Source organism: Canis lupus, chromosome 34 (assembly GCF_011100685.1).
Source record: "Canis lupus familiaris isolate Mischka breed German Shepherd chromosome 34, alternate assembly UU_Cfam_GSD_1.0, whole genome shotgun sequence".
In the NCBI taxonomy this organism is placed as follows: domain Eukaryota; kingdom Metazoa; phylum Chordata; class Mammalia; order Carnivora; family Canidae; genus Canis; species Canis lupus.
Window position 1 is genome coordinate 17,149,166 of NC_049255.1, and position 25,605 is coordinate 17,174,770.

Genomic DNA, 25,605 nt, shown 5'->3' on the forward strand with positions numbered 1-25,605 from the left:
CTCCCATAGGTCTTTCTCCCATGTCTTGTCTGCCCTGTATCCCTGTATGTTCCTTTTCCTATACCTCCCCAGGCAGCCTGGGGAAAGTGGTTGGCTCAGGGTTTGACAGAGGAAAGACAAATAAATACTGTATTAATAAGAAAAAAAAAAAAAAAAAGAAGTGCAGAGAAAAAAGATATAGATGGCTAGAGACCAAAGCACAAGCAAACTTTGTCCTGGATAATAGGATTAAAAATTATTACTATTTTCTTTTATATCTTCATCTGTGTTTTCTTAATTGTTTTTCAATGAGCATGTATTATCTTTACTATCCAAAAAAAAAAAAAAAACCCTATTTTTTAAAGTGTTCCTTATAATAGTACTTCACAACTTCATAGGCAGATATGATCTTGGGGAGGATTCTAACAGCTGGCCCTGAGGAGAGCCAGAAATTGAAATGGGAAGTTAAAAGAATACCAAAGACAAATTTCTGAATTATATTTCAATTAGGTGAATACATTTCAGAGATTTATTTATATTTCTGCCTTCTCTAAGAGACTATGTTTTTGGGTGGGTCAAGTACAATGTCTCATTCATTTGTCTAACTCAGAATACGGCATTAATGCCTGACACACAATGGGTGCTTAATATAGACTCACTGAATGATTAAATGTATGCATGAATGCCAGTCAACCAAGAATCAGTATTTTACTATTTCTAGGTATAATCCCTTTATCCCATCCTGGTATATTTTATTTTGTTTTTCCATATCTAATGTGGAAAATTAGCAACCCACTTTTATGCATCAACTTTACTTTTGAGTTCTTAGAGATATTAATTATACACAGACAGGTATTTCTGCTTGCACATTCTCATGTTTCCTTCTTTCCATTACTCAGAACATATTTCTCATGCAGAAACTTGTCCTTGACTTTTGCCAGTAGCATAAAATGAAGAATGTTTACCTCATCTTTGCAGAATTTCAATTTTTTTTTGAATTTCAATTTTTTAAGATCACTTTTGCATCATTTCTTTTCCCATCTCCACATTTGTATTTCTCTACATGTCATTTTGCAAGTTTTTTCCACCTCGTTGAAATTTGACTTTAGATTTTCTGTGCCAAGACCATTATAATTGACAATATCCTTTGCGAAAGAACATCCTGTTCATATGTTAGGGTTGAGATGAACTTTGTGATCTAAAATATGATCTAAAAAACAAAGCAAAATATTTTAAGCTAGTACTAGCTCAGACATGTCATCAGGAACATTAGGAGTATTTCACAATTTCAGAGGGGGTGCTTCTGGTTCCTGCCATCCTTCTCCCGTTTAAAAGATATATATAAATAGTAGCCCTTGGGCAGCCCGAGTGGCCCAGCGGTTTAGCGCCACCTTCAGCCGGGGGGTGTGATCCTGGAGACGGGGTTGGGGGGGGGGGTGGATCGAGTCCCATATCGGGCTCCCTACATGGTGCCTGCTTCTCCCTCTGCCGGTGTCTCTGTCTCTGTGTGTCTGTCATGAATAAGTAAATAAAATCTTTAAAAAAAAAATAGTAGCCCTTGTGATAATAACTTTATTTCCTTTTCCTCCAATTTCTCTCATAAATCTCTGTTAAGAGTGTGCATGGAAGTTTATGAACTGTTTGTAAAAACCAACCCACTGGCCCTGGATATATTACTGTCCTCAAATGTTTGATCATATTTCTAACTTCTTGGGTTGTGCTTTCTACTAGCTTCTCACTCTCTTTTCTTTAGCAGCATCCAGCAGTATCCTCACAACCTTTTCACATCTCAGTGTTTATTTTCTTATCTTTTTTATTTTTTTTTATTTTTTAAAGATTTTATTTATTCAGAGAGAGAGAGAGGTATTGGTATTAACATTGACCTATATTCTATTTTCTTATCTTTTTTAAACTCAAGTATAGTGGACACACAATGTTACACTAGTTTCAGGTGTACAACATAGTGGTTTGACAAGTCTATATGTCATGCTGTGCTCACAAGTGTAGCTACCATCTGTCACTATCCAATGCTATTACAATACCCTTGACTCTATTCCCTATGCTGTGCCTTTCATCCCCGTCACTTACTTACCATACCTGGAAGCCTGTATCTCCCACTCCCCTTCACCATTCTGCCCATCTCCCTCCTCTGTGGCAACCATCAGTTTGTTCCCTGTTTTTGTGTGAGTATCTTTTTGGTTTTTGTTGGCTGATTGTGTTTTCTCTTCTATAAAGTGCCAATTTATGTCTTTAGTCCATTTTCCTGATAGGGTTTTGTTTTGTTTTGTTTTGTTTGTCATTATATGTTTTGTGTATTTTCTACTATTCTTTTCTCAGTTATATGTTATAAAATTATTTTCCCAGTTTATGATTTGGCTTTTCATATTTAGTGTCCTTTCATGAAAATAAGTTTAAAATTTTTTTAACTGCTGTATTTATCAATCATTTCCTCTACGTTTGTGATTTTAGGGTCCTATTTTCAGAAGTCTTTCCTTATCCAAAGTCCTAAACCTTGAAAAATGCAGAGGAACTGGATCATTCATACATTGTGGGTGGAATGTAAAATGGTACTGCCACTCTGGAAAAGAGTATTACAGTTTCTTTAAAAATCATACATGCAAATACTATACAATCAGCAATTCTACTTCTGAATATTTATTCCAGGAGACTTGTTCACACAAAAACCCATAGACAAATGTTTATAACAGCTTTCCATGTAATAGGAAAAAACTGAACAACTCTGTGAAAAAATGTATATTTGGTCTCTGCTCCCAGTTTCTGACACAAAGTTCATAAATCCCTTGGAATTTTGTGGATAATAAGAGCATCTTTTATTTTAATGAGGTGACTTTCGTTGGACTCCTGGATAGCTTCAGGATGGGGACTGGTCACCAGAAAGACCAAGCCATGACTAAAAGCTTGAAACTCTCAGCCCTAATCCCCATCCTCTAGGGAGAGGAGAGGGGCTGGAGATTGACTTAATAATTGATTGTGCCTACATAATGAAGCCTCTGTAAAAAATCTTTAAACTGAGACACCTGGGTAGCTCAGCCGTTGAACGTCTGTCTTCGGCTCAGGGCATGATCCCAGAGTCCCACAATGGAGTCCCGCATCAGGCTCCCTGTGTGGAGACTGCTTCTCCCTCTGCCTATGTCTCTACCTCTCTCTGTGTGTGTTTCTCATACATAAATAAATAAAATCTTTTAAAAAAATCCTTAAACTATGCAGTTTGGAGACCTTCCAGATTGGTGACACATCTACATGTTGGAACTCCATAGAGACAGAAGCTCCTGCCCTCAGGACTGTTCCAGATCTCACCCTGTGTACCTTTTCATCTGGCTGTTCATCTATATACTTTATTATATCCTTTTCAGTCAGTTAACAGAAGTAAATGTCTCCATGAGTTCTGTGAGCTGTTATAGCAAAAAATTGAATCTGAGGAGGGGGTTGTGAGGCTCCCCCAATTTATTGTCAGTTGGTCAGAAGTATAGAAGGCCCTGACTTATAACTGGCACCTGAAGTGGGGCTAAGTCTTGTGGAACTGAGCCTTTAACCCAAGGGGTATGCCAGAAGGGGAGCGTCAGAATTACTTGGTATGAGGGGAAAACCCACAATTTGGTGTCAGAAATATTGTGGGAGCACCTGGGTGGTTCAGTCGGTCAAGCATCCAACTCTTGATTTCAGCTCAGGTCATGATCTAAGGGTCATGAAATGGAGCCCCATATCAGGCTCTGTGCTTAGTGGCAAGTCCGCCTGAAAGTCTCTCTTCCAAAGTCTCTCTTCCTCTCCCTTGGCCCCTCATTCCTTCAAATAAACACAGACACAGACACAGACACACACACACACACACACACACACACACACATATATATATATAAAGTGTTGTAAGTAAAGTAGAGGAAATAAGTGTTTTCCCTTAAAACTCAGAAGTCCTTCAATTGGTCGAACAATTGAACCACTCAACAGGTGAGTGGTTGAACAAACTGTGGTACATTCCTATCATGGAATACTAATCAGCAATACAAAGGAACACATACTGATACACACAACCATCTGGGTGGATCTCCAAAGAATTACACTCAGTGAAAAAAAAGCCATTCTCAAAAGTTTATACTGCGTGGTTTGACTTACGTAACATTCTTGAAATGACAAAATTATAGAAATGGAGAACAAATGAATGGCTGCCAGACAGCAGGAGATTAGGGAGGAAGGGAGGTATTTACAGCTATAAAAGGACAACATAGGGATCCTGGTGTTAAAGTTATGTATCTTGACTATATCAGTTTCAGTATCCTGTTTGTGGTACGGTAACATAGCCTAGCCCAAAGGTTTTCAGTGAAGTTAAGTGTGAATCAAAACCATCTGGGGAGCTTTTAAATACACACACACACACACACACACACACACCTCCATAGGGGCTGGGGGTGGGAGGGGGAGGTATTTTCAAAAAGATCGCTATGATTTTTAATTCAACATTCCCCCACAGCCCCAGGTCTGTAGGCCTCTAAGAGACATAAGATAAGGAAGGGCGTGTAGGAGAGTTCTGTGTTAGGAGAATGGCAAAATGAATTGGACTGGGAGAAAACTAGACAGAACAAGCCTTATGAAGATGTTTTAATAGTGCAAACAAGGGATGTTGCAGATCTGCACTAGCTGTGCTAGCTGTGGGGGCAGAGGTCTGCTAGTCAGGCTTTCATCATAAAAAAGGAGCTTACTCTCTCAATATTTTTAACTCACTATTGACAATAATCCCTAATGTCCACAAGTGGATAAAGGATACATTTCTAGGTCTGCAGCAAAATAATTATGTGTTCTTGCCTTGTGAAATTAGCAGGTGTCTCTACCATCTCCCTTTCTGAGTGATCCATATACTTTCCCTGAGGCATAGTTAGTTCCTGAAGGACCTGAAGACCCCTTACCTGACGACCTTACCTGCCCAATCTCCCATGTCTCCAATTTTCTCTGAAAAAGTACTTGGAATTCAGATTTAGAACCACTCATCTAGACAAGGCTGCTAAACAGATGCTGTTCCCCTGGTCTTGGCCTAACATCCTCCCTGCCTGGAGCCCAGAAGGCATACCTGCGGAGGGGCAAAGCAGAACATTCTCTGGCCACAGCCTCTCACCAGGAAGTGGTCACCTGTCATGAGCACTATTCAAAATCAGGAACCAAGGTGTGGTCTGAGCTCCTTTAAGCTCAAAGGTTTGGGGGCTCGTGGTGAATCCCCAGAGAAGAGTCCAGAAGAGGAGGATGGAAGGGGGGTGGCCTTTTGAGGGGGGATTCCTGCTCTGCCTCACTGTCAGCCTTCTGCTTCCAGGTAAGATGGGGCAAAGAAAGACAGAAACGCTGTTCTGGGCAAAATCCATAAACCCTTTCATTCTCCAGACCTAGAGAGCATCTAAAATAGCTAGGTTAAACATTTTATTTCTCTGTAGTATCTATGTTATGGCTTCCTTGGAAACAGACAAAAACCCCATTCCACTGATCAGTACACATGGCCCCTCTCTCATTTGTCTGCCTCGGCATCTACTATCCTGTCTATCCTTCTATTCATCACCTCTCCAATCCCACTTTTTTTAGTCTCCAACTTTTCCTTTCTACCAAGATACAGTTACTATGAACAGGGTGGTTTGAGTCCTGTTGACTGTAACATAGCTCCTTTCCTACCTCACTCAGAAGATCTTGCAGAGGAGATGATGTAGAGGGGAAAGGACAACATTTTCTTCCCCGGAATGTGTTTCTCTTTGGTTTGGAGATGTACCTTGGAGTTAGCTGGTACGGGGGAGTAATGGATGGGGCACAGAAGAACTTGCTGGGCTGTACTGACAGGAATAATCACAGAGTATATGCGGCTGGGATGTGGGTGAGAGGGGCCAAGGGGCTTCTATGTTTCATTGCATGGCTCCACCCAGCACATGGTAGATGATCAGTGAGATCTTCTCAGAATGGTAATGATGAAGATGGATCCCACAGATCTTAGAGGAAGCCACTGAATTTGGGAAGGGCACAGAGTGCAGCACACAGTGGGCAGTCAGTAAATTCACATTCAGTACAACGTTAAGTCCCTGTGTGTTTCACACTGCACTCATGTTGACTTCTTTCCAAAATTTTCTTTCCAGGAAATGGAAAGATATAAAAGCATGAAGGGGAAATTAATCGGATCCCTGGGTGGCACAGCGGTTTGGTGCCTGCCTTTGGCCCAGGGCGCGATCCGGGAGACCCTGGATCGAATCCCACGTCGGGCTCCCGGTGCATGGAGCCTGCTTCTCCCTCTGCCTGTGTCTCTGCCTCTCTCTCTCTGTGTGACTATCATAAATAAATAAAAATTTTAAAAAAGGGGGGGATTAAGAAACAAAATTTTAGGGAAATTTTGTTCAGTGACTATGAGAACAAATCATAATAGAGCTAGAAAGAAAAAAAGTATGGTCAGACAAAGCCAAAACTTCAGGGTTGGGACTGTGGAAGGAATAGGACTCCCCAGAGAGGCTGTTTACATAGAAATTTGGATAGGCTTTATACGGGAGCAAAGCACAGGAAGAAAGGTCTGAGCCCTGGTTCAGCTCACCACATCAACTTCCACCATTTTCCTACCAGACCAGCTCCTGCTCCCTAGCCTTGGCAGGAAAACTTCGGCCTTCAGAAGTCTTGGCCCAGAAAGGAGGGGTTCACATGCTTCACCCCATGTCCACGTTTTCTTTCTCTGAGGAGAGGCTTGAGGCCTCAGCCCTGATACTCCTCTTACTTAGGAAACATAAAAGCCCTATTCCCATCTTATAGGTCTCTGTTCTCTACAGGAAGGTCAAGCACTTTCACCATCAATTGCTCAGGCTTTGACAAGTATGGGGTGGACCCTGCTGTCTTCCAGACTATATTTAACCAGAAGGACTTCCGTCCAGTCATCAACTACAGCATCCCCACTCAAGTCAATATCTCCTTCATTTTGTCTGCCATCCTGGAAGTGGTGAGTTCTGACTCCTACATTCTTTCCAGAGACTGCTAGTAGGGAACAAGGAGTCTTCACCCTGGCAACCCAACTTTGCACTGGTCCAGTGGCAAGCAATCCATCCCCAAATGCTCTACAAGTTAGATGTCCATCCTAGGGGGTGGAGAGACATGAAGGGGAACATTGCAGTGATGTGTCTGCAGGGAACATTTGTCTTGAGTTCTGCCCCTATAGGTGGATAAAACATATTTCCAATGGGACTTCATGCTGTCCTTTCCCCTACATTTTCAATGTAACCTGCATTTTTCAGACCCACTTTTCTTTTGAGATTTGTAACTGAAAAACTGAACAGTCACACAGGACCATGTAGAAAACAAAGGCAAGAGGTAGAATGGGACCTGATCTCGGGGCATTAATCATCCTGAATGGGGACTTTTTTTTGTCAGGATGAACAACTCCAGCTGCTCACATCATTTCTGTGGTTAAAGTTGGTACGTAACTCCAGCTTAATTCTCTTCCCTTTTTTTCCCCTCTTTTCTGGGCTTGTTTGCAAAAATCACATTTGTTGAAATTGGCAGTGCCCGAGGGAATAGACAAATCCAAACAAAATAAGGCTCATGCTGATGACAAATCACTTTCTCAGCTGCCAAACAACTTTGAAAGACATAGATGGAAAATACAGGAAGACGGGGGTGGTATAGTTGAAAACCCCTAGGTAAGCTCCAGGGCCCAAAGGTATTCAGCACCCAGCTTAAAATTTCCTTTGAGTGGAAACTGAAAAGCTAACAAGACTGTTAGCTAGAGAAGGGGAACATTATCACATCGACGCCCTCAGCTTCTACCATTATAGGTAGAGAAGAGGAATCAGAGTTTAAAAGGAAATGAGGGTTTGTTTTTTTTTAAGTGACATGCACAAATATCAATGTGCAAAGTATAAGTCTATCTGTATAAGTAAAAATGAATGCTGGAAAAAAAAATGAATGCTGGAATATGTATTAATTAATTTTCTAGAAAGATACCCAAGAAAAAAAAAAAAAGAAAGATACCCAAGAAACTGTTAATAAGGAGACTGAGTTGAGGTTATAAACTGAGATGGGGGGCAGCCCGGGTGGCTCAGCAGTTTAGCGCTGCTTTCAGCCCAGGGCCTGATCCTAGAGACCCGGGATCGAGTCCCAAGTCAGGCTCCTTGCATGGAGCCTGCTTCTTCCTCTGCCTGTGTCTCTGTCTCTGTCTCTCTCTCTGTGTGTGTATGTGTGTGTATGTGTGTGTGTCTCATGAATAAATAAATAGAATCTTAAAAATAAAATAAACTGAATTGGAGTGAATCAAGGAGGGAATAGCTTGATTTTTATATTATACCTTTCTGGAATGGTTAAAATTTTATCATATGCCTGTAGTCAATACATTTAGGGAAAAAAATTCATACACATGTATATATATTTAAGGGAATGGAAGGGTAGATGCTGACATAAACTAGCTCCAGGTTTCAGCCACCTGTGCTCCGTGATCTAGGTCTGGAATAACCCGTTCATCAGCTGGGATCCAGAAGAATGTGGAGCTATCAGTAAACTCACTGTGACGACTGAGAACCTGTGGCTCCCAGACATCTTTATCGTGGAATCGTGAGTGCCGGGGCTAGGGAAAACTGGAGGGGAAACCCTTCTGCAAGGAGCAAGCCAGGGCAGTATAGGGCAAACCCAGTCACTGGGGCCACCAAAAACTTATTTCCAAGAGGAGCACTATCACAGCTCATCAACAGTATCTCATTTCTAGAAGACATTTATTCTGGAAATGAGAAAGTGGTGGGCAGAAAAGATGGCAGAGGAGCCACAGTGAGCAACATTGGGAAGCTCCGCCTAAGCTGATATGAAACCCAGAGCATCTGCCTCTCTCCCCTTCTGCCACTTAGCATGGATGTGGATCAGACCCCAGAAGGCCTCTCTGCATATGTGACTAGTGACGGTCACATTGTATATAACAAACCAATGCGGGTGACCAGCATCTGTAGCCTGGACATTTTCTACTTCCCCTTTGACCAGCAAAACTGCACCCTCACCTTCAGCTCTTTCCTCTATACAGGTGAGGTGTGGGTGGGGGTTCTGGGAGGGGGTAAAATGAGCTCAATCGGTGGGGCAACAAAACATCACACACAACAAGGTTATTATTTTTTTTAATGCCTAGAGAGGGACAGTGGGGTATTTGCTAATTGGGGGTGTGTGGATGGTGGTGGGGAGTTGAATTTAGGAGGAGAAAGCCCAGAATTGAAAGGAGGTGACTGAGGAGTGAAGGAGCCATGTTACTGGACAGCCAGAGACAGGGAGCTAAAGCAGTTTTCTTGCTCATCTCTCTGAGCCCTGCACAGAGCAGATGCTGAACAGTGTGCTGAATGAGTGTTTATCTCCCCTGCAGTGGAAAACATGTTACTGGGCATGGCAAAGGAAGTGTGGGAGATAGCAGACACTTCACGTGACATTGTCCGTACAGAAGGGGAGTGGGAGCTCCTGGGCATCACCAAGGCCACGCCGAAGATGTCTGTGGGCTCCAGTCTTTTTGACCAGATCATGTTCTATGTAAGCCTAGAGATTTGTGAGATGTGTCCATCCTCCTTACTGTTCTTCATCAGATCTTTCTAAATCCCAGAGCCTCTCACGTCTTACCCCAAGACCAGAAAGCCACTTGGTGCCACAACCCTCACAGCCTTTCTCTCTCCCAAGTCCCCCAAAGCCACCCTCCTGTCTGAAACTGCCACTTCCGGCATAGGTTTTCTTTGGTGGGTGTGGCAGAGTTTTTTTTTGTCATGTGAAGGCTGCTTTTCACCCAGGAAGAGCCCCTGCTGGGTTGAGGACACCAAGGGAGAAAGGAGCTGTAATCGTCCCTCAGTCTTCCCTCAGCCCTAGCTTCACCTGGTTCTCTGCTCTCTCCTGCCTCCAGGTGGCCATCAGGCGCAGGCCCAACCTCTACATCATAAACCTTCTGGTGCCCAGTAGCTTCCTGATTGCCATCGACGCCCTCAGCTTCTACCTGCCGGCAGAAAGCGAGAACCGTGCCCCATTCAAGATAACCCTTCTGCTGGGCTACAACGTCTTCCTGCTCATGATGAATAAACTACTTCCTGCTAGTGGCACCCCCCTCATCAGTATGCCTACCTCCTTACTGTTGGAAAGTAGGGGGGGATAAAAGGAGGCAGGGTACACAAGTGCGCTGGCTAGACCTGCTGACACAGCTAAGGCAGAAAGGAGAAAGTGATCATGGTCATTTCAGAAAGGGCTTTGTGTGTGAAACAGAGAAAAGCGGGGGATTGCTGCTTCATCTGGGCCCCACTCATGCATGCTCCATACCCCCACCCCAGGTGTCTACTTTGCCCTGTGTCTGTCCCTGATGGTGGTTAGCCTGCTGGAGACCATCTTCATCACCTACCTGCTGCACCTGGCCACCACCCGGCCCCCAGCCATGCCTCGGTGGCTCCATTCTCTGCTCCTCTCCTGGGCCAGCCCAAGGACATGCTGCCCCACCAAGCTCTGGAAGGAGAATATGGGCCCAGGCCTCACGCCCCCTCACCTGCCCGGTAAGAAAAGTCTGCACCGCCTACACTCTCTACACTGGAGCCAGCTTCCTCAGTCCTCCACCTCCCCAATCCTGTCTCCTTCCCACTTTGAAGCTGAGTCTCTGTCTTCTCCACAGGACCGAAGGATCCGGGGCAGTTGGTAGGGAAGGAGCTGGCACCCAGGGAGGCAGAGCTGAGCGGGGACTCAGGACTGACAAGCACTCAACTAGCTGGCCTGTGGGTGCAGTTCAGCCATATGATGGACACCTTCCTCTTCCGCCTCTACCTGCTCTTCTTGGCCTCCTCCATCATCGTGGTCATCGTCCTCTGGAACACGTAGGAGGTGGATTCTATGGTAGAAGAGCAAGCCAGGGTTCAAGTTTGTTCAGCTTCAACTGACCATCCCAGCCCCTGTTCCTCTGCTCCAGTTCGCATACATAGACCCAAACGCACCATGATCCAGGGCTTAAGTAGAACTTCTACAGACTCTCAGAATGTACATGTATATGTTAGAAATGTAACTTTCCTTGGATAAGGAAGGCTTTGTAATAAATGACTACAAGTATTTACCCCCCAAAAAAAACCAACTCTCAAAAAAAATTTTTTAGAAAAAAAAAAAAAACTCTCACACTGGTGTAGAAAAAAGCGATTAAATTTCTTTTTAAATATAGGCTGATTTATTTATTTATTCTTTTAATAAATATTTATTGAGCACCCACTATGGCTAGGCACTATTCTGAGTGCGGAGGGTACAGCAGTGAGCCAAACTGACAAAAATCCCTCTCCTCAGGGAGAGTGGGTGGAGACTGACAATAAAGAAGATAATAAGTGAAACATAGAGCATGTGCTAAGTGCCAAGGGGAAAAGACAAATTAAAGAAGGAAGAATGGGGGATGCCTGGATGGCTTAGTAGTCAAGCATCTGCCTTCAGCTCAGGGCATGATCCCAGAGTTCCGGGATCGAGTCCCATGTTGGGCTCCCTGCGTGGAGCCTGCTTCTCCCTCTGCCTGTGTCTCTGCCTCTCTCTCTCTCTCTCTCTCTCTCTGTCTCTCATGAATAAATAAATAAAATCTTTAAAAAAGAAAAGAAAAGAAAAAGAAGAAAAGAAAAGAAAAGAAAAGAAAAGAAAAGAAAAGAAAAGAAAAGAAAAGAAAAGAAAAGGAAGAATGGGAAATGGCAGGGGATGGAGACTGCAAGTTTAGGTGGGTGGCCAGGGAAGGCTTCATGAGAACTTGTTGTCTGGCTGGTTCCTATGCATTATTCCTCAATAGTACCAGGGGGAGCCCAGGTGGTGCTATAAACAGATGTCCCTTGACAAATGGAGACTTGAGTATGAGTCAAACACAGCTCTGTCCTCAAAGAGCTTGTGGCCCAGCTGGACAAATAAAATACATATGTCAAATAATTGCAATTAAATATGGGATCTATTTTTAAAGTTTTGGTGAGTGCCATTGAAAAGAAACTGCTGTAAATTTCAGAAGAGAAAGGATTCTTCTAGTGGGAGCAGAGCTGTGGTTCTCGATTCGGTCTGCACATTAGAATTATCTGAAGTGGCTTTTAATTTTTTTTAGGATTTATGTATTTATTTGAGAGAGAGAGAGAGAGAGAGAAAGAGAGAGATCATGCACACTCAGGTGGGAGCGAGAGAAGGAGCAGAGGGAGAGAATCCTCAAGCAGACTCCCACTGAGCACGGAGTCCCACCTGGCCCATGAGATCATGACCTGAGCCGAACACAAGAGTCGGACGCTCCACCAACTGAGCCATGCAGGAGTCTGGAAAAGACTTTTAAATAACCCTAGCCCAGACCAATTAAATCAGAACCTTTGGTGTGGACCCTGGATCTGCTATATTTAAAGGCTCCCCCATGAGATTCTGATGTGCAGTCAGAGTTGAAAGCACTGAGCTAGCAGAGGAGGCAGTATTGACTTGGACTCTGAAGGATGACTAATATATGAACAGATGGAGGACCTGCAGGGACTGACTAATCGCAATACACCTCTGGGGTTACATTAGTGCAGAATCACTGCAGGTTAGGCCTCAGGGACCAGGGGGTTTGTGCAGCCGTAGTTGAACAGCAGGATCCAGGCTGAATCACGACACACTTGTTCTCATGATACTCAGATGGCTCAAGGGCCCAGAACAAACTCATAAAATCATCTACCAGAACAGCCCCACAAGAGAATGCAAAATAGTGCAGGCACTTTGGAAAACAATTTGGCAGCTCCTCAAAAATGTTGAACATAGAGTTACCCTATAGCCCAGCAATTCTACTCCTAGATACAAGCCCAAGAGAAATGGAAACACGTCCACACAAAATCTGGTATGCAAATGTTCGTAGCAATATTATTCAAAATAGCTAAAACAACCCATATGTCTATTAATTGATGAACAGATAATAAAATTTTATATATCTATATGATGATATTATTATTATTTGGCTATGAAAAGGAAATGAAGCACTCATACATGCTACACTATGGATAAACCTTGAAAATATTATGCCAAATAAGAGAAAACCCAATCACAAAAGACCACATATTATATAATCTCACTTAAGTGAAATGTCCAGAATCTGCTAATCTATAGAGACAGGAAGTAGGTTAGTGGTGGCCTAGGACTTGGTGGAGAAAAGGCCAGGTGAATGAGGAATGACACCAATGGGTATAGGATTTCTTTGGGGAATGATAAAAATGTCCTAAAATTAGACAGGTGATGATTGCATAACTCTGCAAATACACAAAAAAAACATTGAACTATATACTTTAAATAGGTGAATTTTATGGCATCTAAGTGATATCTCAATAAAGTGACTAAACAACAACAAAAATACATAACCCCACCACATAATTCTCTGTGCTCACCACTTCCTTCCTGCTTATTTCATTCCCCTGCTCCCTGCTGCCATCTCCCTGACTGACTCCTGCCTTCATATATTGAGTTTCAACAGTGTCTGTCCCTGGTCCTCCTCCATCATCATATGACTCACCAGGAGCCCACAGACTGCAGCTCCCCACTCACCTGTCAGCTCTGCATGCTTCCTTGATTTGGAAATCACCCACAACTTTAGGCTAGACACAGTTTCCACCATCTCTAACTATATAAAACATTCACCAATCAGACCAACTCAGAGACACTTGATTGGAGATGGCACATGCCATCAAGCTCAAATGAGTCTCTGCCTCTATGGACCATCTAATCATCTGGTCCCAGAACAGCAACATGGAATGAGTGAAGCATTCATTCATTCATTTATCCAATCTTATGCTTATTTATGTAGTGAGCATTTTATCTAAGAGCTGGGGATAAGCCAGTAAGACTTATAAGACTTATAGGCCAGTAAGGCATGAGGCAGCTAATCTTCTAAAGTAACAAACTGATGATTTCATGTACTGATAATTACTCCGAAGAAAATAAAACAGGGTAATAGGACAGAGAGTGACACACAGATTAACAGGATGTTCTAGGAAAGCCTCTCTGAGAAAGTGACATTTGTGCCAGCCAAGAAATAGATGATCATATAATGAGGGGATATGTCCTCAGATTTGTACTGATGTATTCATACAGGGAGGCTGAGATGAAACATGATAGACAAGCACTACATTTACAGTAGATCCGGGTAGCCAAGATCTTTGGATGAGCAAGGTGAGAAATTGAAAAGAGGTCCCATGTTGATTATTTTGATGCTCTTATGTAATATTTAAGAACTGAGGGTAAACATTTACAATCCACTCAAAGGGTTTCGAATAGAAACTTTCAAATGGCTTTAATCACTGAAACTATTTTACTTACCCATGTATACAGCCTCACTCAAAAAAGAACTAGTGAGGGGCACCTGAGTGGCTCAGTTGGTTAAGTGGCTGCCTTCCTCTCAGGAGATGATCTTTAAGTCCCAGGATTGAGCCCCACATGGGGCTCCCTGCTGAGCAGAGAGTCTGCTTTTCCCTCTGCCCCCTCCATGCAGCCCCTGCCCCCAAAGCCCCGCTCATGTTCTCTTTCTCTCTCTCTCTCTCTCTCTCTCTCATTCACTCTCTCTCCCTCTCAAATAAATAAATAAAATCTTAAAAAAAAAAAAAGAACTGATGATAATATAGAATTTTAAAAGATGGGGCACCTGGGTGACTCAGTTGGTTAAGTGATTGCCTTTGGCTCAGGCAATCACTCAATCCAGGATCCCGGGATTGAGCCCTACATAGGGCTCCCTGCTCAGCAGAAAGTCTGCTTCTCCTTCTCCCTATGCCCCTCCACTTGCTTGTGCTCTCTCTCTTTCAAATAAATAAATAAAATCTTAAAAAGATAAAAAATAAAATTAAAAGTTGCAGAAAAGTTATTGCTAGAATTGCTTACTATATACTATATGAGAGATTGTGAGTTTATCCATTTAATTATAAAACAATGTCCTATAAACTTTGAAATGGGTAATACTTTTACAACATTTGTCTTCTTCTTTTTTTTAAGATTTTATTTATTTATTCATGAGAGACACAGAGAGAGAGAGGCAGAGACACAGGCAGAGGGAGAAGCAGGCTCTATGCAGGGAGCCTGACATGGGACTCGATCCCGGGTCTCCAGGATCCTGCCCTGGGCTGAAGGCGGCGCTAAACCGCTGAGCCACCCGGGCTGTCCTTGTCTTATTTTTTAAAAGATTTTATTTATTTATTCATGAGAGACACTGGCAGAAGGAGAAGCAGGCTCCCTGCAGGGAGCCCGATGTAGAACTCAAGCCCAGGACTCCAGGACCCCAGGACCCCAGGATCACGACCTGAGCCAAAAGCAGATGCTCAACCACTGAGCCATCCAGGCACCCCTATAACATTTGTCTTGATATTATATTACAAATTATTTAGCTAGCTTCTATTCTTTGGAAGAACATCACAAGTGTCACTACACAGGCAGACTTTTTTTTTTTTTTTAAAGATTGTATATATTTATTCATGAGACACACACAGAGAGAGGCAGAGACACAGGCAGAGAGAGAAGCAGGCTCCATGCAGGGAGCCCGATATGGGACTCCATCCCCGGTCTCCAGGATCATACCCTGGGCCGAAGGCAGATGTGCCTAACCACTGAACCTCCCAGGTGTCCCCAATACCAGCAGATTTTGAGGGAACTTGTATATATCCACAAAGTGAAATTGCTTTTGATGCAAATTCATCACAACACCCTGAAGGGGGGAATCAAACAATCCATGTGGTGTTGAATAAATGATGAAGCAAAGTAAGCAGTTTATTAAAGAGCATGAATAGCATTTCGACTATCTCAGACCAATGCTGCTGATGCACTAAGAAAAAGTCCTGGAAATTGAGAGAATCCCAACAAGCCCCATGTCTGCTAGCAGGTAGAGGCTTTGTGACTTTCTCATAGGCTGCCGGATCATACTAGAATGCCAAATTTGAATCTGGAGAACATCAAGTAATGTGTAAATTTTAGTTTACAAATGCCTCCTTTTTAGTAATCCTGAATTAGCAGGTCCTTAGTTATGAAAGCTGAAAGAAGATCTGAAGAAAAGTGGAAAAGTGTTTGTCAGCCCTTCGGGAGATCCGTACCACCCTCTACTGGGATCCCCTACTCAGACTCTTCTGAGATCATTCATTACCTTAGGATATACGCAAAAGAGCATATTATGCAGAGTATATTATCCATATTCTCCTGACTAAATTTGGACATATTGTCAGATAATTTGTAAATGTGAATAGGTCTATAAAAACCTATAAATGAAATTCTGTTCATAGACTTAGTGAATTGCTTTTATTAAAAACAAAGTTACATGAGGGGTGCCTGAGTGGCTCAGTCAGTTAAGTGTCTGACTCTTTTTTTTTTTTTCTTTTTCTTTTTCTTTTTAGTGTCTGACTCTTGATCTCAACTCTGGGAACCTTAAAAACTGGCTTGTTTGATCTCAGAGTCATGAGTTTAAGCCCTACACTGGGCTCCACACTGGGCATGGGGCCTACATTAAAAAAAATTATGTGAAAAGAAATATGAAAGTGGCAAAAAAAAAACCCCACAAAGAACATGTATTAACATGCATGTGGTCTTCATCACTGACCTACTATTGAAGTTGATAAGTTGATGAACTATTATTCCATCTCTCTTTGTTGACAAGAACTAGGTTTGTTTGAGTATTAATGTATCTGAAGTAAAATAGAGATGTGGTAGCTTCTACAGTTTTCATGAAAGATTGTTTGCTTAGGCATTTCCTTGATGATAATAGAAAAGTTATTTTAATAATAACCATCACTGGGATGCCTGGCCTGCCTTCAACTCAGGGCATGATCCTGGAGTCCTAGGATGGAGTCCCACATTAGGCTCCCTGCATGGAGCCTGCTTCTCCTCCCTCTGCCTGTATCTCTGCCTCTCTCTCTCTCTGTGTCTCTCATGAATAAATAAGATCTTTAAAAAAATAATAAAATAATAATAGCCATCACTTACCGAGTACTGTCTATATGCCAAGTCTATCACATCTATTATCTCACTTTTTTCTCACAACAATTCTATGAGGCAGATATTAACATTATTCCTAGTTTGCAGTTAGGGACAACAGGTAGAAGGAAGTTAAGATCCTTCCCCACAATCTCACAGCAAGTAAATGATAGAACACTTTGAACCCAATTATGTCTACCTCTTAATCCTATGTTTTAATACATGTAGATCAGTGCCAAGGAATGCAGAAATAATTATTGGATAATTCTTGAGTAAACTAAGCTTTAGACTCTCAACCCAGAATGATCTCTGCCAAAAGATCCATCCCACCTCACTCTATCTGATAACTCTTAACCTCTGGGTGTCAATCTTCACTGTAGGCACCACCAGTCTTTGGACTTTCCATAGCTCTCCTGATCTCCTGGTCTCTCACTGGGAACCTTAAAAACTGGCTTGTTTGCACTCACGAAAATGAATGCATGTATATCTGGTGAAATCTGAATAAGCTATATGGATCATATCATTTAAAGACAACTTTTAGAAAAAGGCAAAATCATGGCTCTCATACAAATATAAAAAGGAATACATATTGAAGAATTGATTGAACTTATACATTATGAGAACAAATGTTATAACTGGTTCAAAGGAAAAATCAAAAAGCACAAATTTATATGGAGTAAAGATACTGAATTGTAAATAGAGGTTATTTTTCCACAGGAGGAGGAGGAAAGTCCATGGGAACTATACAGGACAAGGCAGAGTTTACATATTGACAATGCTGAATTTTACCTGAATCCTGTGTTTCCAGAAAATATCAATGTTTAAGAAATCTCCCCAAACCTTTGCTTTCTGAAATTCCACCAATCTTTTTTTGTTCCAGAAATGCCTGATGGAAAAGAACCACCTTCCTGAATGACTTAGATAAGATTCATTCACTCACTATCCTCTTTCTCATGACTCCGGTAGGACTTACAGATGCCTCCCTTGTTTATTTGTGAGAAGACCAAACTTCTCCCCTTTTGCCTGAACCCACCAGCAAGGCAAGATACAGATCCTCCAACTCCCAGTTCTTTGTCACATGAATGATTAATTGAGATTAGAGTTGTTTATCCCCTAAAACTAGCCAGACACAGAGGTAAACATTTCCTATTTAACTGACTGAGACTTCTCCTGATTATGAAGCAATCCCAGCTGTAAATCATTCTGCCTGGGGCCCCTGGGTGCCTCAGTGGTTGAGCATCTGCCATTGGCTCAGGTCATGATCCCAAGGTCCTGGGATCGAGTCCTGCATCAGGCTCCCCATGGGGGGCCTGTTTCTCCCTCTGCCTATGTCTCTGCCTCTCTCTGTGTGTCTCTCATTTATAAATAAATAAAATCTTAAAAAAAATAATTCTACCTGTAACTTGTCCACTTCTCCCTATAAAAAAGTCTAAGATAAAACTACCCTGCTGAGATATTCTGATCTACAGATCTGGGTGATCTCCCTACTGCAATAGACTAAATAAAATCAGTCTTCCTAATTGTTTGGTTTTTGTCATTGGCAATATTCATCAGTCATCTGCAATTTAAAAAGAGTTGACCAAGAGCAGCCCAAAGACAATGAACAGGGCTCATATCAGAATGCTGGGAACCATTACTATTGACAATGCATAATTTCTCATTGAAGTATACACACTTTTTCCCTATAATCTCCTCCCTTTTGATCAAAAATAATCTCAAAGGCAGATTGTTCTCTTTTTAAAAGGTTTTATTTATTTGAGAAAAAGAGAGCACATGAGAAGGGAGAGGGGCACAGGGAGAGGGAGAGAGAGAAGTAAATTCCCCACTGAGCGGGGAGCCAGATGCAGGGCTCAATCCCAGGACCTTAAGATTACAACCTGAGCCAAAGACAGATGCTTAACCGACTGAGCCACCCAAGTGCCCTGGAAGATTATACTTGATCACAAATAAGGCTAGTCTCTATTTACATTGCTGCAATAGGAGTGATGATAATTTGCCACTTAGGCTTCTTAAACTTGCTTTGCTAAAAGACTTCCCCCAAAATCTCAAATTTAACTTTTAAAGGCCTCTGAGGCTAGATAGCCACACCCAGAACTCAACATCAGATTTCAGCTGTGGTAGCCACTGGGCGAATTTGTCTTTTCTTGAAGTTCCCCAAATATCCTAAGATTCCTGGATCTGACAAGAAAGTGACTTACCCACCCAGAAGCTGAGAACTTTGTAAACCAGGAATCAACCAGTTTTCCTGGAAGGATTTATAAGCATTGGCTCCATAAAGTCAACCTAGTTCCTTAGATGTGTCTGGCCATACATATCTGATTAAAAGAGCATCATACCCAGGGATAACATTCTAGGCAAGGCCTTGCTTGCATACTCAGTGTTTCAAATTATGCCCTGGTAAAAAGGAGGACAGATTCTTATTGATTCTCTGCCAGTAACTATATTATCATGAAAAGATGATAATTATATTGTCATGAAATAAAGAATATTCAATAAAAGTTTCCAAATTCCAGAGGGCTCAGGCAAAGAAAATGAGTTATCATTCATAAATGTTTCATTTCAGTGTATAAAAGCAGAGTCTGAAATAAAGCAGAGTTATAATTATTAAATTGTTATGAGTTATATATAGTTTAAGAGAAAAGAAAAAGGGCTTCCTTTAGTATCCAGAAAATAGAACATTACAAAAAAATCAACAATAGTTTAAACAAAAACAATAATTATCCCTCAGCAATTCATCACTCCTATGCAATTAATTCTTGTTTCAGTGGATATTGGGCTAGCAGTCTTATGAACCCACTGCCTTCTTTAGAGTTCTAGAAATCCTGACTCAGTCCTCTAATAGGGTCTCAAAATTGTTTAAGTGATGCTATCAGAAACCTGTACCTCAAAAGTATCTACCATAGTCCTTTTTCACAGAATTCTGAAACACTCCTTCATTGAAGATGAAGTACTTTGGCTTGTAGTCGATTAAAAAGCTTTCAGAGAAGCATCAAATAAAAAACAATCTGTATATGACTGACTGACTGACCAACTGACTGACTGACTGACTTACTTATTTAGAGAGGGAGAGAGAATCTTAAGCAGGCTCCATGCCCAGCAAAGGGCCTGACTCGGGGCTTGATCTCACAACCTTGAGATCATGACCTGGGCTGAAATCAAAAGTCAGATGCTTGGACAACCTACAGAATGGGAGAAGATATTTGCAAACAACATATCAGAAAAAAGGGCTAGTATCTAACATCTATAAAGAATTTATCAAACTCAATACCCAAGAAACAAACAATCAAATCATGAAATGGGAAGAAGACATGAACAGAAATTTCTCCAAAAAAGACATACCCATGGCCAACAAGCACATGAAAAAATGCTCCACACACTTGCCATCAGGGAAATACAAATCAAAACCATAATGAGATACCACCTCATACCAGTGAGAATGGCGAAAATTAACAAGACAGGAAACAACAAATGTTGGAGAGGATGTGGAGAAAGGGAAACCCTCTTGCATTGCTGGTAGGAATGCAAACTGGTACAGTCATTCTGGAAAACAGTGTGGAGGTTCCTCAAGAAGTTAAAAATAGAGCTATGACCTATGACCCAGCAATTGCACTACTGAGTATTTGTTCCAAAGATACTGATGTAGTGAAACACAGAACACCTACATCCTAATGTTCATAGCAGTAATATCCACAATAGCCAAACTGTGGAAGGAGCCACGATATCCTTCGACAGATGAATGGATAAAGAAGATGTAATATATATATATATGTATATATATATATACATATATATATATATACACACACACACACACACAATGGAATATTACTCAGCTATCAGAAAAGACGAATATCCACCATGTTTTGACGTGAATGGAACTGGAAGGTATTATTATGCTGAATGAAATAAGTCAATCATAGAAGGACAATCATTATATGGTTTCACTCATATATGGAATATAAGAAATAGTGAAAGGGATTATAATGGAAAGGAGAGGAACTGAGTGGGGAAAAAAAACCATGAGGGACTCCAAACTCTGGGAAACAAACAAAGGGTTGTGGAAGGGGAAGTGGGTGGGGAGATGGGGCAACTGGGTGATGGGCACTGAGGAGAGCACTTGATGGGATGAGCACTGGGTGTTATACTATATGTTGGGAAATTGAATTTTAATTTTAAAAAATGAAAAAAAAAAGAGATGCTTAACTGACTGAACCACCCAGGTATCTTAATCTACTATCTTAGCCATTTTTTTAAAGTAGGTTCTATGCCCAGCGTGGAGCCCAACAATGGGGTTCAAACTCTTAGCCCTGAGAAGACCTGAGCTGAAATCAAGAGTAGGTCACTTAACCAACTGAGTCACCCAGGCACCCTTGTATATGCCAAAAAATTTTAAAGGGTTGTAGTAAGCCTACTAGCTTATTATTCGTAATTTTCAAAAATGAAAGAGCGGATAAGAATATATATAAGAATTATGCAATATAATAAGGAACTTTGGTTGCTTCTATGGCATGCAAAACAAGACAATAAAGTCAATCTAAGGGTGCCTGGGTGGCTCAGCTGGTTAAGCGTCTGCCTTCAACTCAGGTCATGATCCTGTGATTCTGCGGTTGAGCATCACTGCATCTAGCTCCCTGCTTACCAGAGAGTCTGCTTCTCTATCTCCCTCTATTGCTCCTTCTTCTGTCCGCATTCGTGCTCCATCTCTCTCTCTCTCTCTCCCTCAAAATAAATAAATAAAATCTATTAAAAAATAAAAAATTAAATAAAATCAATCTAAGAAAAGCTTTAGACAAAATAATTAGAAACGTGATTAACTATTTTCAAAGACAGTGAACATTACAACTAATTTATAAAAATGGATGAACACACTTTTTATTTTTTTTATTTTTCTAAAGATTTTATTTATTTATTCATGAGAGACACAGAGAGAGAGAGAGAGGCAGAGACACAGGCAGAGGGAGAAGCAGGCTCCATTGAGGGAGCCTGATGCGGGACTCGATCCCGGGACTCCAGGATCATGCCCTGGGCCGAAGGCAGGCGCTAAACCGCTGAGCCACCCAGGGATCCCCTGAACACACTTTATAAAAAGGAAAAATAGTAAGACATAACATATAATAATCCTGATTTTATATATTATGAATATATCAAGCTTTTTGTGAGAATATACCAAGAACACATCAAGAATGCTTAGAGATTCAATAAGTCTTAAGTCCTAAATATCTGTATATTAATTAAACTACATAGATAATATGAATCTCCAGTTGAAGCCCAGAAGATGCTAGATTCAAATTTAAAAAGTAAAAATGTGACCATGCTATATTAAAAAGAAATAATAACTGAAATTATGACCAAAGGCTCCAACCACATAGCCAAGAGATCTGCTGCCCTCTTCTGGAGGCCAATATCCCATGATTCAGTTCTGACTTCAAGGAAAGAGGACACACGCAGAACCTCTAGGCTTACTTTTGCTTTTTCTTACTTTCTTCCTCTTAAAAAAATAATGCTAAATTCACATAAAAATTGCAAAAATAATACAAAGATCTCCTGTGTACCCTTCACTGGGATTCCTCAATCATGGGTATTTCTAAGTCATTGAGAAACAGTTGCAGAACTGATGATCCATTAACCCCGAATATTTCAGAGCATATTTCCTAAAAACAAGAGTCCTATACAAACCACAGTACAACCATCAACATCAGAAAATTAACATTAGGGGTGCCTGAGTAGCTTAGTCATGTGTCTGCCTTTAGCCCAGATCAGGATCCTGGAGTCCCAGGATGGAGCCCATATCAGGCTCCCTCCTCAACAAGGAGTCTGCTTCTCCCTCTACCCCTCACCCAACTCATGCTCTCTCTTGCTCACTCTTTTTTTCTCTCCCTCTCATATAAATAAAACCTTTTAAAAAAAGAAAATTAACATCAGTCCAAAATTACCATCTAATCTACAAGCCCTACTTGAATTTTGCCTCTTGTCCCAATAATGTCTTCTATAGGTACAGGAAATAAACACTGCATTTAGCTCCAGTCTCCTTCAATCTGAAACAGCTTCTCAGTCTCCTTGTCTTTCATGATCTTGACATTTATGAAAAGTACTGCCAGTTACTTTGAGGATTCTCCCTCAATTTGTATTTGTCTAACATTTACTTATAATTTATGCATTTTTTGCAGGAATACCCCAGAAGTGATGCACGATGTCAATTTGTCCCTTGACTGATGATATAACTGTTAACTAGTAGTTAAATGAATTAGCTGATTAGTAATTAAATTAGTTAGTAGTTAATGAGTAATTAAAGATAATTAATAAGTATGGCATGCTTATTAATTAGTAAGTAATTAATAAGATTTGTGAAAAGATGCTTTGAGACCGTGTAATTATCCCATTCCTCATCATAATGATTCTTATATGAATTACTTATTTGGGGATCTTAATAAAATCATTCTTTTCTAATTCCATCATTTCTTCTACACTTCATTGGTGCTCTAATGTAAAGTAGAGCTTTCTTTTTATTTTATTCATTTATATCAGAACATATTCATGGATCGTTATGTTTTTCAAAGCATTAAATACACTATTATCAATATTTATTTTGTTCTTATTCTTTTTAATATTTTATTTATTTATTTATTTAACAGAGAGAGAGAGAGTGCACATGTAGGCAGGCAGAGGGAGAGGGAGAAGCAGGTGCCCTGCTGAGCAGAGAGCCTGACTTGGGGTTCAGGGCTCAATACCAAAACCCTGGGGTCATTACCTGAGCCAAAGGCAGACTTAACCAACTGAGCCACCCAGGCACCCCTATCAATATTTATTTGGGGGGTCAATTGTTTGTACTTACTCTGGACCAACAAAGAAAGCAGTAGTTGACGATATGGCAATGACAGAAACATGGGGGAAATGACCATTTCATTTGTCGATGCCCTTCTGCCAAAGACCACCATAAACATTCATATAGTTAAACAAGTTGGCTTTACCACTCATTGCAACAAGAGAGAACACAAATTATAGGTAATCATGGGATATCTCAGTGAGAGAGAATAAGAAAGAGTCTGTTAGAGGATTTGGTCTTCCCTTGGGTGATTTGGGGAGAGTATAAAGAAGCAAGAAATTGTTCAAAATTGAATACTGTCAGAAATCAACAGTATGAATACGTAAAAAATAATAGTCATTCATTTAGCAAGAGGGAGGTATTTTGTATTCTGTGGTTTTACATAGTTATCTTGCTTTTGTATGTGAGTACAAAATTATGAAGCAGCTTGTTTTGTCCATTTTATCATGATCTCGGGGTAATGATGTCTGAGGTTGGCATTCTGCAAGATTATTTAAAATGAACAAATGGCCTGTGAATGTCAGGTCACTTCTGGACATCAGAGGCTGCTTCTTTCTCATGATATAAGAGTGGGAGTGCATGATTGTGCAATGTCACACATCAGCATTTTAGTAGACTAGCACAGTTCATAATTCAGCTTTATATGGCCATATGCATCACAGACTTTATAACTTCTCTAAGTGGCAAAAATGAGCATGTTTATATTGCCTCTTCATAGCATATAAATTAAGAAGCTGGGGAATGTGAAATGGGTGAAGGGAGCCAAAAGGCAAAAGCTTCCAGTTATAAAATAAAGAAGTCATGGGGATGTAATGTACAGCATGGTCACTATAGTTAATAATACTGTACTACACATTTGAAAGTTGCTAAGAGAATAGATTTTAAAAGTTCTCATCACAAGAAAAAAACTATGTAACTATGTGTGGTGACATGTTAACTAGACTTATGGTGGTGATTATTCTGCAATATATCAAATATCAAATCATTATTTTGTATACCTGAAACTAATATAACATCATGTCAGTTTTACCTCAATAAAAACAAACAAACAAAAATATATATGGCCTATCTTAATAAACCAGGGGAGGAATTTACAAAGGGGTTTCAAGAGCCTAGCCAGTAATAGTACTGCCTGAAAGTTAGAAAGTACAGCTTTATAGTTAAGATCATATTCTCTGGAGTCCAACTACCTGGGCTCACCTTCCATCTCTGCTTCTTACTAGCTATGTGATCTTGGGCAAGTTTCTTAGCAACCCTGAGCCTCTGTTTCCTCACCTAAAAAGTGGAAGACTGGGAGGCTTGGGTGGCTCAGTGGTTGAGCATCTGCCCTCAGCTCAGGATGTGATCCGGGGGTCCTGGGATAAAGTCCCGCATTGGGCTCCCCATAGGGACTTTATCCCAGGACCCCCGGATCACAAACTGAGCTGAGGGCAGATGCTCAACCACGCATGGGGCTCCCCATAGGTTTATTTTATAGTATATATAAAATAAACTTCAAATTATGTTTAGTAAGCAGTGTTTCAATTTAGAAATGATCTAAATATCCAATAAATATCCATTAACTCAATTTATTGTCAGTCCAAAGCTAACCACATTACAAATCATCTTCAAGCTGATATACTACAGAAGATACTGTTGAAATACAATTGTCAATAAATAAAACTTTAAAATAATTACTGTCAGAATAATGAATCAATTTGGTTAAACACAAATCTATATTTTTCATACCTTAAAAATTAAGTAGAAGTAATGCTAGCTTCTTTGAGTATATCTGTATACATTTAGGAAGAACTTACCTAAGTTGAATAAAAACATAACCTTGTATTATATCTATATTGATAAATCAAAAAAATTGCTCTTTCTATTAACCCAAAGTTAACCAGCAATGTATAAGTTTT

General features: G+C 40.8%; 1 protein-coding gene across 1 annotated transcript; it reads left to right on the top strand.

Annotated features, from left to right (window-relative positions):
• The first annotated feature begins 5,229 nt into the window (after window positions 1-5,229).
• LOC488101 (5-hydroxytryptamine receptor 3C-like) lies at window positions 5,230-10,955 on the top strand. Its single transcript, XM_038583520.1, has 9 exons — window positions 5,230-5,296; window positions 6,774-6,940; window positions 7,369-7,413; window positions 8,435-8,544; window positions 8,832-9,001; window positions 9,332-9,492; window positions 9,854-10,058; window positions 10,272-10,487; window positions 10,604-10,955. The coding sequence occupies exons 1-9, from the start codon at window positions 5,230-5,232 to the stop codon at window positions 10,804-10,806; spliced, it is 1,344 nt and encodes a 447-aa protein (XP_038439448.1). The 3' UTR covers window positions 10,807-10,955.
• The last annotated feature ends 14,650 nt before the right edge of the window (window positions 10,956-25,605 follow it).

Bases quoted from the DNA above. Each gene is read 5' to 3' on its own strand.
- LOC488101 (XM_038583520.1), top strand. From the start codon at position 5,230: ATGGAAGGGGGGTGGCCTTTTGAGGGGGGATTCCTGCTCTGCCTCACT. The intron at 6,941-7,368 runs GTGAGTTCTGAC...TTTTTTTGTCAG, and splicing joins TGTCTGCCATCCTGGAAGTG to GATGAACAACTCCAGCTGCT. The intron at 9,493-9,853 runs GTAAGCCTAGAG...TCCTGCCTCCAG, and splicing joins TTGACCAGATCATGTTCTAT to GTGGCCATCAGGCGCAGGCC.